Source organism: Stegostoma tigrinum, chromosome 6 (genome assembly GCF_030684315.1).
Source record: "Stegostoma tigrinum isolate sSteTig4 chromosome 6, sSteTig4.hap1, whole genome shotgun sequence".
Classification (NCBI taxonomy): domain Eukaryota; kingdom Metazoa; phylum Chordata; class Chondrichthyes; order Orectolobiformes; family Stegostomatidae; genus Stegostoma; species Stegostoma tigrinum.
In genome coordinates, this window is record NC_081359.1 from 87,165,810 (window position 1) to 87,184,543 (window position 18,734).

General features: G+C 42.1%; 1 protein-coding gene across 2 annotated transcripts in view; it reads left to right on the forward strand.

The window, feature by feature from the left end:
• The window catches only part of LOC125453137 (FRAS1-related extracellular matrix protein 2-like), a 232,007-nt gene that overhangs the window by 198,488 nt on the left and 14,785 nt on the right, over window positions 1–18,734 (forward strand). For both annotated transcript variants that reach the window (XM_048532302.2, XM_048532303.2), the window contains exons 14-17: window positions 1,658–1,961; window positions 3,357–3,488; window positions 4,264–4,595; window positions 15,569–15,761. In XM_048532302.2, coding sequence (XP_048388259.1) covers window positions 1,658–1,961; window positions 3,357–3,488; window positions 4,264–4,595; window positions 15,569–15,761 — 961 coding nt within the window. The remainder of the gene's footprint in view (window positions 1–1,657; window positions 1,962–3,356; window positions 3,489–4,263; window positions 4,596–15,568; window positions 15,762–18,734) is intronic.

The following is an 18,734-nucleotide window of genomic DNA, read 5'->3' on the forward strand; positions in this document are numbered from 1 at the left end:
ATAAGCTCTAAGGCAGTAATGGTTATCATGGACGAAAACAAAGTTGCTGGAAAAGCTCAAAGGGTCAGGCAGCATCTGTGAAGGAAAAAAACAGAGTTAACATTTCAGAACAGAGGAAGGGTCACCGGACCCGAAACATGAACTCTTTTCTCCTTCGCAGATGCTGCCAGACCTGCTGAGCTTTCCCAGCAACTTTGTTTTTGATCCTGATTTACAGCATCCACAGTGCTTTCGGTTTTTATTATGGCTGTCATGGAGTTTGGACTGAACACCAACAGCTATGAATCCTTGTGTTTTTTATAAAGGTGTGTACAGAAAATTAGACTGATCGTTGAGACTGGCTTGCTACAAAAAGTGAAGAGGTAGATTTTTTTTTAACAAAATACACTGGCATTTAAACATTTCCCAGCAGATGGACCCAGTTCCGTCACTGAAGCCACCCTATGCTGAGCAATTCACATAACCCCCGAATTTTCACCCTGTGTTCACACATTAAAGTTGGGGTTGCACCACAATAAAATTTGAGAAGAAATGGGTGAAATAACTCCACAGAGGTCAATGTCTGTCACCAAGCCACCCTTTATTCAGACATGAAGTGTCCTTGACTTTAGTACTGCCTGTTCAGAGTCAGCTCGCAGAATGAACAATATGTCTGACAGTCCCCTTTGTATCTGTCAGTCAAGGCTCCCTGATTAGACCAGATTACCAGCCCCAATCAGGGAACTTGTTTTCTGTGAGGCCGAGCTGGTTGACCTCATTACAATCGCTACATCGGGTAAAGAAATAGGAATGTTTTTAAGGCAAAGATAGATTTCTGAATAGTAAAGGAGTCAGGGATATGATGAGCCCCCAGGTGAGTAGAGCTGAGTCCATGAAAAGATCAGCCATGATCTTATTGAATGACAGAGTTGGCTCAAAGGGCCAGATGGCCTACTCCTGGTTCTTATGTTCTCATGAGCTTGCTAAGGATGAAGCTTTAGGGCATGGATTGAGCAATTGGACTGGTAGGAATTCTGGAGATGTACTGACTGCAATGGAACTGATAGCAGTGGAAAGCATTATAAGCTGATAAAAAGTGAGAAGATGAAGATAACAACCATACTGATGAACGCTGAGATAGCTAAGACAAGGTAAACCATGCCTGTGCAGCAAAATCTGGGCCCAATTGGTTTTTAACACTGAATCAAATGGCAGTTCCTCTGTAATGATATTATGGTTAAAAAAAATCTGGTCCATTGTAGATTACTGTAGATGACTGGATTTTAAAACCATCAAATTGTAAAAGTGTCATTGCTACATAATGGAAATGCACAACAAACTCATCTGCCCTGCAAAAAAAGACAAGCAAATACATTAACAAGCAAAAGGAAGAAAAGGATCTGCTCGTTTTGTACAGGCGCATTGTAAATGCTTTGAAGAACACTTGTGTTATACAATACGTTGCAGAAACATTTTTTCTTCTTGTTTAACTTTTTGTTTAAATTTAATGCTTAAGTGCAAGGGACCATTTTTATTCGTGTGCAGAAATTGTTTAATTGTAGATCCAAATTTTTTTTTAAAAGTCATATCTTAATTTAAAATGTTCTTTTATGTTCTTTATTGAACCTGGTTTGCATTATCGTTTAAGATGTTTAAATCCATTCCACTCTTTCCTCAGGCATGCAATCCTAAATATTCCGATTATGACAAGACAGGCTCAATATGTACCAGTGAGAACATCAACGATACCCTTACTCATTACCGCTGGTTGGTGAGCGCCCCGACTGGCCCTGATGGAGTGACTAGCCCTATGAGAGAAGTAGACTCAAATACGTTCTTCACCTCATCCAAGATGATTACTCTGGACTCCATCTACTTTCAAGCTGGTTCCCGGGTGCAGTGCGCTGCTCGAGCAGTTAATTCCAATGGGGATGAGGGGCTTGAATTAATGAGCCCCATTGTATCAGTCAACATTGAGGAAGGTATTAAATAAGCCATTTACTTGAAGTGACTAATATGTCAGATTGCACAATGAATGATGATTAGCAGAATTCAAGAGATTTAGGTGTTGCTGTACACTTTAATGGTTTTCATTTCAGTTATAGGAGCACGGTTAGGACATTCAGCCCACCGGGTCAGTTCCACCATTCGATCATGGCTGATATGTTTCTCAATCCTATTCCTCTATCTTCTGTTTTATTTCAAGAATACTGACTGATGCTTTCTTCCAGAAACTCCTTCCTATGTTGGATTAATGTGATCATTAATCCCTATAGTTAAACAAGGATCGATAAATATGTCCATGTAGATCTCCATTATGTTCAACATTAACTGAATCTTGAGGTTGCATTAATATCTTTTCACATTCTAACAAATACCCGCAGAATTATTTCACTTTGACATGAGCTGATTCGTGACATTAATTGCTGTGACATGGTAAGCAATTTCAAGGTTGTTTCTTGGAATATGAAACTATTTCCATTACTTTTTATATTATAACTTTACTTCAAAATTTTGGGCAGATTCATGTCACATCAGGTATCTTGCCTGTTGCCTGGGAAGCCAATGAGAGACCTGCTGTGCCCAAGGCCCGCCAAAACCACATGCCAGTTTGGCATCGGTGAAGCCACTGGTGAGCCATCCCCTGGCATCAAGACAGCAGGGGCAGAAGCCCAAAACCCAGTTTGAGCTGTCAGCCAAGCAGAGACTGGCAGTTCCTGCACTCAGCAGCACCAAGGAGGAAGCCATGGTTGCTGGCAAAAGAGTACCTGCTGGATCCCAGGATCATCAAGAAATGGCCATCTAATATCTGGGGAGGAAGGGGTGGGGCGTATGGGTGTCTCCCAGCAGCCAGCCACCTGCCCAATGTGCAGTCCCTTGATCAAACATTCCGCCCCCCCCATCTCTATCCCCACTCCATAATGGCAGTCAGCCTGCTGGGTGACAGTTATCTGGCCAGCAGACAAGGTAATCCCAACGGTGGCAGTGTGAAACTGTTAAGTGATCGTCCTTAATTGACAATTTTGGGGCCATAATTGATGGCAGACAGGAAGATCTGCCACGGATTTGTGTATGCTGCCACCCTGCCTAATTATGTGCCCCTTACACCTTCAATCTTGCCACCTGTGTCAGTACAAGATTCCAGCCTTTGTATTTTACAAAAATAATGTCTTGTAAACAATGATTTTTTTAAAAAGTGTGATTTAAATCCCCAACTCTCACAGTTCCTTCAAGTTGTATTTCTTTCACAGAGACTGGAATAGACCTTAATGAGAAATAGTATAATTTTAGACTGAGGACAAGGAATTCCCAGTTAGCTTTAAGTTTGCCTTCAGTTTTGGCTATCAGGTTGTGATAAATTATTATTTTATTGATAGGTCTGTGCCAGCCCAGAGTACAAGGAGCAGTCGGTGCTGAGCCTTTCTCTGCTAAGCTCCGTTACACGGGATCCGAAGACCCAGATCATCCCAACCTTATAAAAGTGACTGTAACAATGCCTCACATTGATGGTAAGAAGTAGACCATGTGGAGTTGCTTCTATGTGTTTTTCTGCTTTAGCAAGTGATTTCCTTTATGTTTTGTAACACTTTGTTCCGTTGCATGCAACATTTCACTTAATTGATGCTTACACAAAATAACGTTGTGAGAGCCAGCGCAAGAAACAAGAGTTCAGAGATGTGGGATTGAGTGGGAAATCAGGACAGGGAAGGCTGGCTGTCAGTGGTGGGATAGAAGGAGGAGGACTAAAAGTCCTGAGTCAGGGTTGGAGAGAGACGAGGAAGTTATTGGAGAGGAGGGAGAGTATGTAAATGGCTGCCACTTAGGGAAGGGAGTTTCACCTTATTTGATTGGGCTGGAAATAGCTTTCCTGCTCCACTGGGCCCACAAGGAGGTGCTGAGTAAGCCATTAACATGGTGAGCCTACAGCCCCATGCTCCATTTCACAATCAAGTTTCTGTACTGTGAATCCTGTGCAGCAATGAAAAATTTAGCTCCATTGTAATTTGGGAGTCCATTGTAAATATGTGAAATAAATGTCCTGTCTCTTCATAGTAGGATATTCGGAGGCCTGGAGACCTGCAACCACAAAATGGCAGAATACATTTCACTTTGAAAGGCTGTATCTTCATTGGGGTGGGAAGAGAGCTGATGTTCCAGGCCCTGTTAATGAAGTTCTAAAAGAGCAGGAAGTTCTGATTTAAGGACTACTTGAATGTTCTTTTGTATTCTTGCATATGTGTTCCATCATGAATATGCTCTTTTCACAGTTTTTTTTTGTTTCAGGTATGCTCCCTGTTATCTCCACACGCCAGCTGTCTAACTTTGAACTCACTCTCAGCCCTGACGGCACTCGAGTTGGCAACCACAAATGTTCTAACTTGCTGGACTACAATGAAGTGAAGACGCGTTATGGCTTTTTGTCAGATTCCACTAAAAACCCTGAGGTGATTGGAGAAACCGCTCCATACCAGTATAGCTCATCTCTGCGTGGATCTTCTACGCTGCGGTTCTACCGAAACCTCAACCTTGAAGCTTGTCTCTGGGAGTTTGAGAGTTTCTATGATATGTCTGAGCTGCTCACGGACTGTGGAGGCACTATTGGGACTGATGGCCAGGTATGAAAGGCATCTTCTCCTCAGCAGTGTTTAGTATGCACCACATATCTTTTCTTACACAGATGAAATGATGATAACTGATATTTATTTGAAAAGAATGAAGAATGCCACATATTATGGACTGAATTTTATGCCCTCCTTTCATGTTTGAAGGTGACAGTTGGGCATATCAAATAAAGCAGCAGGCCAACCCACTGCCTTTCTGCCAAGTCCATATCACCAGCTCACCCTCATTGAGGCCCTCGGGTGAACGATTGATTGCCACAGTTTTTCAGCTAGCCTGGGAAGGCATCCCAGAGCAGATTGTGGGCTGCTGGGGGCAGGAAGGTTGAGATAGCTTCCCAAGCTCCCCTGACAAGATAGTACTGACTTTATGCCTCCACATTAACCCTGATTTGACAGAGCCTGCTCTGTCTCCCAATCCCTTCTGCCAATGGGGCATTGTTGCTGTGCAGATTTCACATTGGCAAAGTGCTGATTGACAGTTGGGTAGGTGGAGAGAGGAGCAGGTGATCCAACCTCCATAGTATCCGCCCCCTTTGTATTTCTATCACTTCCAATTCAGACTAGCTCCTGTCCAATAGTTGGGACTCAAGATGTACCACTGAATATAAGTTGGTGAATAATAGATTCACAAGACTTATTCCTAGGATGGTGGGACTCTCCAATGAAGAAAGATTGGGTAAACTGGGGACCTGTCATCTTTAGAGTTTTGATGAATCAATGAGATATCCCTTTGAAATGTATCACATACGTAAGAGGATAAATGCAGGTAAGATATTTCCTCTGGTTGGGGCATCTAGAACCAGGAGTCACAGTTTTAAAAGTAAGAGGTACTGTATAAAGCTGAGACAAGGAGAAATTTATTTATTGAATAAGTTGCATATGTTTGGAATTCTCTACCCCAGAATGCTGTGGATGCTTGGTCTTTTTTAACGGATTTCTGATTTTTAACGGCATACAGGCTTATGGAGATAGTGTAGATAAAAGGCATTGAAGCATTTGATCAGCCGTGATAAATTAAATGGCAGAGCAGGCTGAACAGATTAAATGGACTATTCCTGCTCCCATGTGCCTATGTTTCTGTATTCTACATCGATTTATCAGCTTCTGTTACTAGACTAGTAATCAAAATCCCCAGGCTAACATTCTTGGCGGATAGTGAAATTCAAATTTAATAAAATTTGAAATGAAACATTGAATTGCAAGGTGATGACCATTGTCAACTGTTATAAAAAGAACACTTGGTTCATTAATGTTCTTTAAGGAAGAAAATCTGCTAACCTTACGTAGTCTGGTCTACATGTATCTGCAGAATTACAACAATATGGTTGACTCTTAACTACCCTCTCAAATGGCCTAACAGGCTGCTTGGCTGCATTGAGCCACCATCAAGTATAAATAAAGGCAAGGTATTGGACAGACTATTGCATCAACTTGAACACTGGAAATGACAGTTGCAAACTTAGTCCTGTTAACAAATGCAAAGCTTTCCTTGCTAATACATGGGGGCTTATGACAACATATTGGGAGACCTGATGCACAGACTAATCAAGCAGTGACCTGACATATTCATTCTTACGGAATTGTACCATACACACAGATATCCCAGGCACCTCCACCACCATCATTAGTTATGTCCTGTCCAACCTGCAGCATAGACCCACTGGAGACGGCATCACAGTGAAACATGTGAAACTCCCTAATAGCACCATGATTGTACCTACATCTCAAGGACTACATTGCTTCAAGAAGGCAGCTCACTTGTAGAACTATTGGAACTGGGTAATAAATGCTGGGCCAGCCAGTGAAACCAACATCTCGCGAACGAATATAAAAACTCACCATCATACCCATCAATACAGAGGATATCCTGTTTAAACTATTTTCAAAATAGTTTTGTTTATATTATTAGACAAGCGCATTGTCGATCTTCGTATCCAATAATTATAGCATCGTTGTTAATCTGGTGTTATCCTTTTGAATCACATCATTGCAGTCATTGCAGTAAATACGAACATCTGTATAAACAATGCTGCCATTTAGCATCAGTTTTGATTAATTAAAATTGTTTTCATTCAACTAGAGCAGGCAGACCTTGTTTGTAGTCTGCAGCAAATCACTATTTGTGTGCTTTTAAATGCCTTGCTAAATATCACTTTGAATATAGTGAAATCAAGACACATTTTTCTGTCTTGTTAACCCATTTCCTTTCAAAAGATTGAGAAAAAAGGCTCCGTTTGCTGAAGGACCAGAATGATGTGTTGATAAATAGTGCCTGATCTCCCTTCATTTACACGATGTGGGTGTCTGCTTACCTCATTACTTTACTGACTCTCTCCTGGGTGGCGAATAAAGCCTTACTATAATGGGGATGAAGTTTTACTGTAACACGACACCACACAGAATGTTGAGCCACGTGTATACAGGTAGAGTGTGAATCCTTTTGTTTGTCAGCTTTTTATGCAGGCCCACATTGTCTTGAGTATGGCTGAGATGTGAGATTGCCTCTTGTTTTGAATTCTTTTCCGTAAATGACATCCTGCCTCCTCATTCCTTCTAAGCATTTGCCTGTTGTTATGATAAATGTTCAACTTTTTGGTTTATCATTTGTATTTCATTTTAGTTTGCTCCCCCTATTTAATTTTCTTCCTCCTGAACCTCCTGTGCGGAATTCCCACTGTTTAGAGGTCCAGTACTCTGTCCTCTATTATGTGTGGGTGACATGCAAGATTGACTAACTGGTTGGCTAAACCTTGGTATTTTTCTCTGTTTCTAACACAAGTCCTTCCTAAGCAACTTGTCTGTTCAATAATGCAGCATGTACATGTAGCACACCCACAAGTGAAGCATCACTTGGATTATTATTTCAATTAAGTCTCATGTTAACTGACTAAAGACATAGCAAGTAGGAATGGGAATAGGCCATTCAACCATAAAATACATTCATTATCTGTCTTAAAACAGCCATTTCAGAATTCAACCTAATGAAGTCAGTTCTTTCTGCATGATTTAACCAAATGTTTTCAGCTTAATCTTAATTTGGTGGTAACTGTTGACAGTATTAAATGTAACGGAGTTGGTAATCACAAGATATGTAAATTGGGTGGAGAAGTCTGGAGATCGGTTCCACGGTGGTCATGTTTTACCCACAACTACAAAGCATTTAATATTTTACCTGGCACTTCATAAAGGTAACTCTTAACAGGTTGTTGCTTCCAAAATATTTGGTTCTTTAAGCTTGAGACATAAATGAGGAGGTTTGTTGTACCACCACTTGTCTATCTACCTCCTTCAAAAGGATTGGAAGTCACAGTGGATTCGTGGATGCAGGATCATGAGAATAATGTCTCACGAGGCAGTATTAAGTGAGAGACGCAGACAGTGCTACAAAAACGAAGAAAATTTAATTTCAATGGTTTGCATCTCTGAATGTTTCAAGTGAAAGAAAAACATCAATATTTCTCTTTTGACAGCACTTTCCAAACTTATGATCCTTACCACAAGGGCAGCAAATACCTGAGAAGACCACCAGCTGCAAATTCTATTGTCGATCTTTCAATGTCATTAGGTCCAAATTCTTGGCTCCCTCCCTAACAGCATTGTGGACGCCTCTATACCACATGAACTTCAGGGGTTCACGAAGGGAGCTCACCACCACCTTCTCAAGGGCAATTAGGGATAGACAACAAGTGCAGGCCTGTCAGTGGTACCCACATCCCAGAAAAAATTAATCTGTTATCTCTTGGTCACCTCTGACAAAGCAGATCTTTATTTATCAAGTAAGCACGGGCTGTCATCACTCATTGAACAGAGGCAGCCGCAGCGGTCTCAACTTTATCAGCAGTAGAAATCAAAGAACTTCAACCACCCTGGTAAAGGGCAGCCTTCAGATAACTATAGCTTCTTGTCATAAATGGAAATGCATTATCTCCCTGCTTTGTTGCTGCAGTGTTAAGGGCTAGATTTTAAAACAAACTGTGTCTCGGTGGTGCTTCCCTTTGATGTCTACTGCAGATAAGGAAGCTGCTTTTTCTGCTTCCATTTCTTACTGTTGAGAAGGCATTGATCATGCAGTTCAGAACTCTGCAAATAAAGACATTTTCTCTTAAGTCCAATGTAATGGTTTGTGCACTTCTATTTGTCTTTTATGGTGTTGTTTTATGTACAGTACTTGAACTTTAGTGAAACAATGCAATGATCAAAGTCTCCATTCTTTCTTGGGAGACCTGCTCTAACACTCCCTCCCTTCTACCAACATTTCTCCAGTTCAGTTATTTTAAAGCTTCAGAGAACCTAGTAGGATTTAACTTTGGGGAAAATGTAAGATATTATACAGAATCACTAGAAAGGTGCAGAAACACTGAAACTTTAAACTTTCAATATCAAAACACTCATTTGTGTCCTACTGTCCCTGGCCTGCTATGAAGTGCAGGTAAGAACACTTCATTGATATATCATGGACATTAAGTAGTGGCACACTCCTGATAATGATATTTCCTTCACCTGCAAACTTGGGATCCTCTCCAACCATGTATGCTTCACAGCTTTATACCAAGATCATTCCGATTGCTCAAAGATTCATAAAATTAAAACAAAGAACTGAGGATGCTGGAGATCTGAAATAAAAATAGAAATTGGTGGAGAAACTCAGCAGGTCTGATAGCATCTACAGGAAGAAAGCAGAGTTAATGTTTCCAGTCCAGTGACTCTTCATCAGAGACTGTGTTCTCCTTGTTACTCACTTGAACAGAATTAATTTTCTTTGTATTAAAGCAATTTATTCTGATTGCGCTTCGTCAGAAAGTATTACCCCAACTTAGCGAAGTTCTGCCTGTCTTCTCATTCACTTCTAGATAACCAAATGGAAGGAAAATCCATTGTAACTTTCAGAAAATTACATTGACAAAATATATTGTCACCGTGTACTATTCTGTCTGGGGTAGAAGTGCTAAGATTTTTATCATATGATAATTGAACTTTAGTAGACATTATGATTACTTTTATGATTTTTACTCGAATAAATGTGTTTTTGCTAATTAGTTCAAATTGATAAAATGAACAAGCATATTGATCAACTCAAAGCAACTGTGATGAATGCAGAAAATTTTAAATCACAATTTAGACATGCAAATCAGAATCTAACGTTAAAGTCTAATCAGGAGTTCTGTATTTGAGCATTTTTCGGCATATTTTCAATGAATTTTTACTTTCTGTTGACAGATGTTGTCAAAAATTGTGTTGCACGTCTCTGTACCAACTGGCTATCAGCTGAAAAACAGTACCATTGCGCACTCCTTAGACAAATAGAAATTAATTGTTGAGGCACATGTTCATTGCCTTGGACAGCAGTGTACATGGAAACTTGAATTTTCATCTGTCAGTTGATTTCTGCACACTAAAAGCTGTGGTTAAATCTCTAAGTTAGACTGAGTTACTGTTCATCTTTGGTAATTTGCATCTTTGGATATGTCTGATATCTACGATGATGTTTGAGTGCCCTGTTGGTTGTAAAATGCAGTCTGTAGCCTTGTCAGGTGCACGTTGCCTGAAGGATATTCAAAACACAAGACCACAACTCAAAACTAATCATTACTGCTATTTGTGAAACGCTTAATAAACGTTGAGGGCAAGTTTTTTTCCATTTTGCAGCCTGTGTATGGGAGTTGAGCATGTTCAGTAGCAACTGTGCAGCCCCCAAGGGAAGAGCTCACTGAATCGAGCTCCAGTCAGCTTGTTACAAGCTTCTTGACGAATCGTCTTTGAAATCCTGCCTTGCCAGCAGCAATCAGCCAGTCGGAACCTGACAGCTGCCAGGTCCTAGAGGCTGTTGATGAAGTCCTTGTCTGCAGGGAGTCCAACAGTGAGGTCTCATGGCGTTTGGGTTGCAGAAAGATGGGAATCACAAGGTTTGAATGCAGGGGCAAGGGGTGGCTTTCAGTGTGCCCCCAGCAGCCAAAAAAAAAGCCTGGGAGGCAGGTTGCTTGGTTTTCCAGTTGGAAAATTAACCACCTTTCTGAGTTAGAAACCAGGGAAGTTAGAATGGGGAGCAAAGAAACAGCAGAAGAAATGAACACATACTTTTGTCCTGCCTTCACAAAAGATAGCACACATAAACTCCCAGAAATGTTAGGGAACCAAAGATCTAGTGAGAGTGTAGGAGTTGAAGAAAATCAGTATCAATAAGAAAATGGTGCTTGGGAAATTAATGAGGTTAAAGGTTGACATATTGCCAGGGCCTGATAATCTGCATCACAGATTAGTAAAGGAAATGGCCCTGGAAGTGCTGGGTGCATTAGTGGTCATCTTTCAAAATTCACTAGACTCTGAAGTAGTTCTTACAGTTTGGAGGGTGACAAATGTAACCTCACTACTATAAAGGGAGGGAGAGGGGTAAAAAAAGGACAGAATTACATAATAGTTAACCAAGCACCCATAAAATGCTGGAGTTTATGATAAAGGGCATAATAACAGAATATTAATGGGATTGGATAAAATCTGTGTGAATTTATGAAAGGCAAATCATCCTTAACAAATCTGCTGAAGTTTTTAGAGGATGTGACTAGAAGAATAGATAAAGGAGAGCCAATGGTTATAGCATATTTAGATCTTCTCTGGACCTTTGATTACATCCCACATAAGAGGTTAGTGAGCAAAATAAGGCACATGGGATAGGAGCTAATTAATCAACACAGGTTGAGAATCAGTTGACAGACAGGAAACAGAGGGGGAATAACTGGGTCTTTTTTCTGAGTGGCAAGGAATAACAAGTGGGGTACCACAGGATTAGCGCTTGGGCCCCAACTCTTCACGATATGTATAAATGACCTGGAGAAGGGAAACAGATGAAACATTTCCAAGTTTGCTGTTGACACAAAACTGTGTGGGATTGCAAGGTGTGAGAGAATGCTCAAAGGCTTCAAATTGATCTTGACATATTGAGCAAGCAGCTAAACACATAGAAGATGCAGTACAACCCAGCCAAATGTGAAGTTATATACATCAGGGTGAGAACTGAAAGAAAGAACAGGATTTAAATGGTAACGAAGTGTGAAGCTGGATGAACACAGCAGGCCAAGCAGCATCTCCTGAGCTTCACACTATGTTATCTTGGATTTTCCAGCATCTGCAGTTCCCATTATTTCTGATAGGATTTAAATGGTGGTATGTTAGCAACTGTAGATGTCCTTGTACATCAGCCAATGAACAGAGACTGACAGGTTCAGCAAGCAGTCAGGAAGCAAAATGGTACCTTGGCCTCCATTGCAAGAGGATTTGAGTTCAGAAGTAGGAATGTCTCACTGCAGTTACACTGTGATAACAAGGTGTGAAGCTGGAGGAACACAGCGGATCAGGCAACATCAGAGAAGCAGGAAAGCTGACGTTTCGGATCAGGACCTCTTCAGAAATTCTTCACCTGTCTGCTCCTCTCACCTTACTGACCAATCCCCAGCCCCACTTCCTCCCTACACTCACCCTTACTAGCTCTATCCCCGCTAATCCGTTGCTACACTGGGACTATCCCCCACCTCGTCCTCCGTCATATCAATGACTGTTTCGGTGCCACGGCGTGCTCCCACTAGGAACTCGAACAATTCATCAACTATACTCATACCTTCCACCCCCACCTCAAGTTCACCTAGACCATCTCTGCTAACTCTCTCTCCTCCCTAGACCTCTCTCTCTCCATCTCTGGTGACCACCTCGAAACTGATAACTATTTCAAGCCCACCGACTCCCACAGCTACCTACACTACACCTCCTCCCACCCATCTTCCTGCAAAAACGTGATCCCCTATTCCCAATGCCTCCACCTGCACCGCATCTGCTCTTAAGGTGAGGTGTTCCACTCTCAGACATCCCAGATGTCCTTGTTTTTCAAGGACCGCAATTTCCCCCCCTCAATGGTCAAAAACGCCCTTGACTGCATCTCTGGCATTTCCTGCACTTCAGCCATCACGCCCCCACCCCACAGTAAAAACTAAGACAGAATTCCCCTTGTCCTCATGTATCACCCCATCAACCTCTGGATTTAATGCATCATTCTCCTCCACATCTGCCACCTGCAATGTCACCCCACGATAAAGGGTATATTTCCCTCCCCACCATTATCTGCCTTTCAGAGGGACCGCTCTCTGTGCGACTCCTTTGTCCACTCAACACTCCCCACTCGCCCCACCACCTTTCCCTGCAACCGCAGGAAGTGCTACACCTGCCCGTACACCTCCCCCCTCACTTCCATCCCAGGCCCCAAACATACCTTCACCATCAAACAGATATTTGCTGCACATCTGCCTATTGTATCCACTGTTCCCGATGTGGCCTCCTCTATATTGGGGAGACCAAGACGAAGTTTGGAGACCGCGTTGTGGAACACCACGGTTGGTCTGTGACAAACGACAACACCTCCCAGTCAAAAACCACTTCAACTCCCCCCTCCCACTCCCTGGATGATATGTCCATCCCGGGCCTCCTCCACTGTCACAATGAAGCTACCTGGAAACTGGAGGAGCAGCACCTCATATTCTGCCTTGGATGTCTACAACCCAATGGTCTCAATGTGGACTTTGAGCTTCAAAATCTCCCAACCCCTGACCTCGTCCCAAGACCAGCAACCCCCTCATCCCCGCCTCCTCAACTTGCCTGTCTTCTCTCCTACCCTATCTGCTCCTCTCTCCTTACTGACAAAACCCCACCCCCACGTCCTACCTTTAGTAGCCTCATCCCCGCTAAGCCCATTTCTGAAGAAGGGTCTCTACCCAAAACGCCAGCTTTCCTGCTCCTCTGATGCTGCCTGGCCTGATGTGTTCCTCCAGCTCCACGCTGTATTATCTCAGACTCCAGCATTGGCAGTTCCTACTATCTCTGCAATTATACTGTGCCTTGGTGAGATCACACCTGGAGTACCACATGCAGTTTTGGTCTGGTCACGAAGCTGATAAAGGGGATGGCAGGACTCTCCTATGAGGAGAGATTGGTTTGACTGGACTTCCATTAACTCTAGTTTAGAGTAACATGTATAAAATTCTAATAGGGCTGGAAAGTTGAGATACAGGGAGGATGTTTTCCCTGATTGGGGAGTCTAGATTCAGGGTACATGGTGTCAGGATAAGTGGGACACTATAATTAGAATGGGATGAGGAAACATTTCTTCACTCAAAACGTAGTGAACCTGTAGTCTCTGCCACTGAAGGCTGTGGAGTCAGAGTCATGGAATTATTTCTGGAAAGAGACAGATAAGTATTTAAATTTTGAAGGGATCGAGGAGTATGGGGAGAAAGCGGGAATATGGACGGACCAAGACAGAGTATCAGCCCTGATCATATTGAATGGTGGAGCAGGCTCAAAGGGCTGAAAGGCCTAATCCAGCTGTGACAGCAGGTATTTTTTTCAAAGAAAAGTTGAGGCCTTAATGTGGTATTTTATTGACTACCACAGGCCCTAATTGCTGGCAAGTCAAATGATCAATAATGGAATTGATCCTTATTCATAACTCGGTGTTTTCGTCAGCACTTCCAGCGAGACAAACACTGCTCCCTCAGAAATAGTGCTTACAGAAGTTAAAGTTTATCTTTAGTTTTTTTGTGGCAACTTGAGACCTTGCATAAAGTCACATTTAACAATGTCTGGATGTTGTTAGGTTCAAAGCTGACCAGACATTTATCAAAAACATAGATCGAAAGCAGGGGTGGCTAGGGTCAGTCCTGGTCTTTTACAAATTGACATTCCTCCTAAATGTGAACTGGCAGGTGCGTTTTGTTCTGAGCAAGTGAACAGATTTTGCATTATGTACCATTTATTATCAAGGTAAAACAGATAAACTTGAAGATGGGAGTATTTCGTTCCTTTGAGAATGGAATGCACAGACCTGGAAAAGATCATTAGGGCTGAAAAACTGTGAAGATACAGTACAGCAAACTTTGTTTTAACCTGGCAGTCTCAATGAACTGGCTCCCTCAAGAAACTGACAAAGTTATAAACCTCAACTATAGTGTCATTTACTGTATTATTATGTCCAATTATTATAATTTCTTTAATTTACTTACCACCACATAAATAAACCTGTTGCTCAATCAAATAGCCACATGAAATATCAACAATTGATTTAAATTCAAGTTGATTTTACCCCAAAAACTCTGACCTACCACAATTTCCAAGTAGTCAGTTGAGGGTTTGAGTGAGAAGGCTCTGTGCCAATAAGCTTTAATTGAGGCAAAGTCCTGTCATTATTTAAGCAAATTATGTTGCAAATAAAGCATAACATTGATGTGAATACCCCCTGCATTATGTTTCTATTACTTAGTGGGTTTCTCTTCCACTGATTATGCGTACCTCTTGATTATCCGGAATGTTCGATCAACGAGCATGCTCCTGGTCCCATAAATGCTAATTAATTAAAGGTTCGCTGTATATCATTCAGTTCCTCACCAACACCAATCGGGTTCCTAATTAAATAACTACCTACATGTCTCTTCTAATGAGTTGTAGAATCTGGCTGTGGGGTTATCTATTTTGCACATTCCCCACACTAAGTAACTGGTTTAGACAATGTGCCTGAAGAAGTAGTTCACTGACAATACTTAATTTACTTGAGGCTATATCAAGGGAAGCACCTTTGTGGTCAAATTCCTACCACCTTTCTAATACTTACCAGCAAGTGTCCATTCTTCAGCTTAAAAAGTGGCAGCAGGACTTGCACTGAAATTACTAGGCAAGGATTTATGCAATTTAACATGGATTTTACCTCAGCAAAACCACTAAATATCCAATATAGTGAACAAAAATAAAAAGGTTAATCACTTGAACAGAAGTACATGTGATTTACCTAAAAAAAATGAAAATAAAATGCAGCAGAGCTATAAAATTCTGCAGTAATGACACTGTTCTTAAGGCAATACTGTACCCATTTCTGGACTTTTACGAAAAGCTAAATACTTTACCTAAAATGCTTTTTTACTTTTTTGTCTCATCAGGTTTTAAACCTTGTGCAGTCCTATGTAACTCTGCGGGTGCCTCTTTATGTCTCCTATGTTTTCCATTCCCCGGTGGGAGTCGGTGGCTGGCAGCACTTTGACCTGCAATCGGAGCTTCGTTTGACTTTTGTATACGATACTGCCATCTTGTGGAGGGATGGAATTGGCAGCCCACCAGAGGCTGAATTGCAAGGTGAGTGACTGCCAGAAATCGCTTCACCATTTCCAGTTTGTTAATTTCAGCAAGTTCAGTTTGTTGGGGAACAATTTCATCAGGAAGACTTCCCCGTCAGTCATTCGCTTCTGCAAATGTAAGTCAATTTTGTGAAACCCTACCCCATCAGTAAGACTTTGTACAGTGAGAAAGAAAGTCACACTATTCTCTTCGAGTTGTAGAGCTGAACAGAATGGAAACAGACACTTCAGTCCAACTCGTCCATGCCAACCAGAAATCGTCAATTACCCTCAATTAATTTGCCAGCATTTGGCCCATATCCCTCCAAACCCTTCCTACTCTTATACCCATCTAGATGCCTGATAAATGTTGCAATTATACCAGCCTTTACCACCTTCTCTGGCAGCTCGTTCCATACACGCACCACCGTCTATGTGTAAAGGTAGCCCCTCAGGCCTCCTTTTAAATCTTTTCCCTCTCACCATAAACCAGTGCCATCTATTTTTGGACTTCCCCACTCTGGAGAAAAGACTTTGGATATTCTCTCTATCTACACCCCTCATAATTTTCTAAACCTCCATAAGGTCACCCCTCAGCTTCCAATGTTCCAGGGAATATAGCCCCAGCCTATTCAACCTCTCCCTACAGCTCAAATCCCCCAAACATGGCAACATCCTTGTAAATCTTTTCTGAACGCTTTCAATTTTCACAATATCCTTTCTTTAGCAGCAAGACCAGAATTGAACACAATATTCCAAAAGTGGCTTATCCAATGTCCTGTACAGCCGCAACATCACCTCCCGACTCCTATACTCAATACACTGACCAATAAAGACAAGCATATCAAACACCTTCTTGGCTGTCTGTCCGCCTGGGACTCTGCTTTCAAGGAACTATGAACCTGCGCTCCAAGGTCTCTTTGTTCAGCAACACTCCCCAGGACCTCACCATTAAGTGTATAAGTGCTGCCCCGATTTGCGTTTCCAAAATGCACCACCTCACATTTATCTAAATTAAACTCCATCTGCCACTCCTCGACCCATTGGCCCATCTGATCAAGATCCCATTGTTCTCTGAGGTAACCGTCTTCACTGTCCACTACTCCTCCACCTTTGGTGTCATCTGCAAACTTACTAACCATACCTCCTCCTATGTTCACATCCAAATCATTTGATGAAAAGCAGTGGACCCAGCGCCAATCCTTGCGACACACCACTGGCCATAGTCCTCCAGTCTGAAAAGCACCCCTCCACCACCACCAACCTCTGTCTCTTACCTTTGAGCCAGTTTTGTATCCACATGTCTAGTTCACCCTCTATTCCATGTGCTGTAACCTTGCTAACTAGTCTACCACGAGGAACCTTGTGCAAAAGTCTAAACATAGGATGAAGTATAAGGACTTTCTCTTTGCTCAGGTCATGTGAGGCGCACAAAGCAAATGCTCATGTCTGTTTGCAGGACTAGTTTCTTTTTCTGGAACAGGTCACCAGTGTTGCCAGAGCTATAGCATGAGGCTTATCACTCCACCACAAGATTGAGTGAGTGGGCAGTTCTCCCACTCTTCCCACCCACTGTTGATATATTGGCAGGATTCACAGGTTGCTATTTCACCCTGTTTTGGCCATATTATAAACACATTTTCTGTGGCCATCAAATACAGTGGGACTGGCTCAGAGGCTAGGATGCTACCCACTTTTCCATAAGATTTCCCATTCCTGTTCTCGGGGACAGAGTACAAAGCACTCTGTGTCATAATGTAATTGGGCAGACTCAAAGTAGATTTGTGAGAAGGGAATCACATTTGGCAGATCTGTTGAGAGTTGTTTCAGGTTGTACCTTGAAGAATAGATAAGGAAACACTAGTGGATATCAAAATGCACGTTATATAAGAGGTTACCATACTAAATTAAGGTTCATAGGATTGGGGGTAATATATTTACATGGACTGAGGATTAATTAGTAGACAGCAATCAGAGAAAAGGAATAAATGGAACAAATTAGAGTTGGAAGGTTGTTAAATCTCAGCTATTACAAGGATCAGTGTTTGAGCTTCACCTACTAACAGTCAATCAGTAACTTAGATGAGCTAGCCATGGTAATTTTTTAAAAATGTATTCATGTGAGATGGGCATCGCTGGTTGGTCTCATCCCTTGTTGCCCTTGAGAAGGTGGTGGTGAGGTGCCTTCTTGAACCATTGTATTCTGTTTGGTGTAGGTAGACCCATAATGTCATCACAGAGGGAGGCCAGAATTCTGACTGAGCCATGATGCTGAAACAGGGATATATTTCCAAGTCAGAATAGTGAATGGCTTAGAAGGGAATATTACTGATGATACAATGACACATGACAAGAAGGATGCAAAGAGACTGCAGAAGGATAGATAATAAAATGTGAGGCTGGATGAACACAGCAGGCCAAGCAGCATCTCAGGAGCACAAAAGCTGACGTTTCGGGCCTAGACCCTTCCTCTGATGAAGGGCCTAGGCCCGAAACATCAGCTTTTGTGCTCCTGAGATGCTGCTTGGCCTGCTGTGTTCATCCAGCCTCACATTTTATTATCTTGGAATTCTCCAGCATCTGCAGTTCCCGTTATCTCTGCAGAAGGATAGAGATGGGTTAAGTAAATAGGTAAAAATGTGGATGATGGAACGGGAGACAGAATCTTCTTATGCTTTAAAGTTCTCAGATATCGAAATCATCTGGGTCCCAACCCTGGTGGTATGTGTATCCTACCCTTCTGCACAGTCTTTTTGGAGGCAGCCAAATAACAAGACGCTGTCAGGAGCCATGAAGGCCGTCCAAGGCTGTAAGCAGGCCTGCAGCCTTACCAGGAAAGGTAGGCATCACTGTGTCAGTTGGAGACTCCATTGGTGCCTTGAGTCTTCACATAATGGAAAACCTACAAGTCGCCAAAGCTACTGGACCACCATAATTAAAAGAAGACCTCCTCATCCATCCCTCCTTCCCGCCTCCCAACACTTCCATCCTC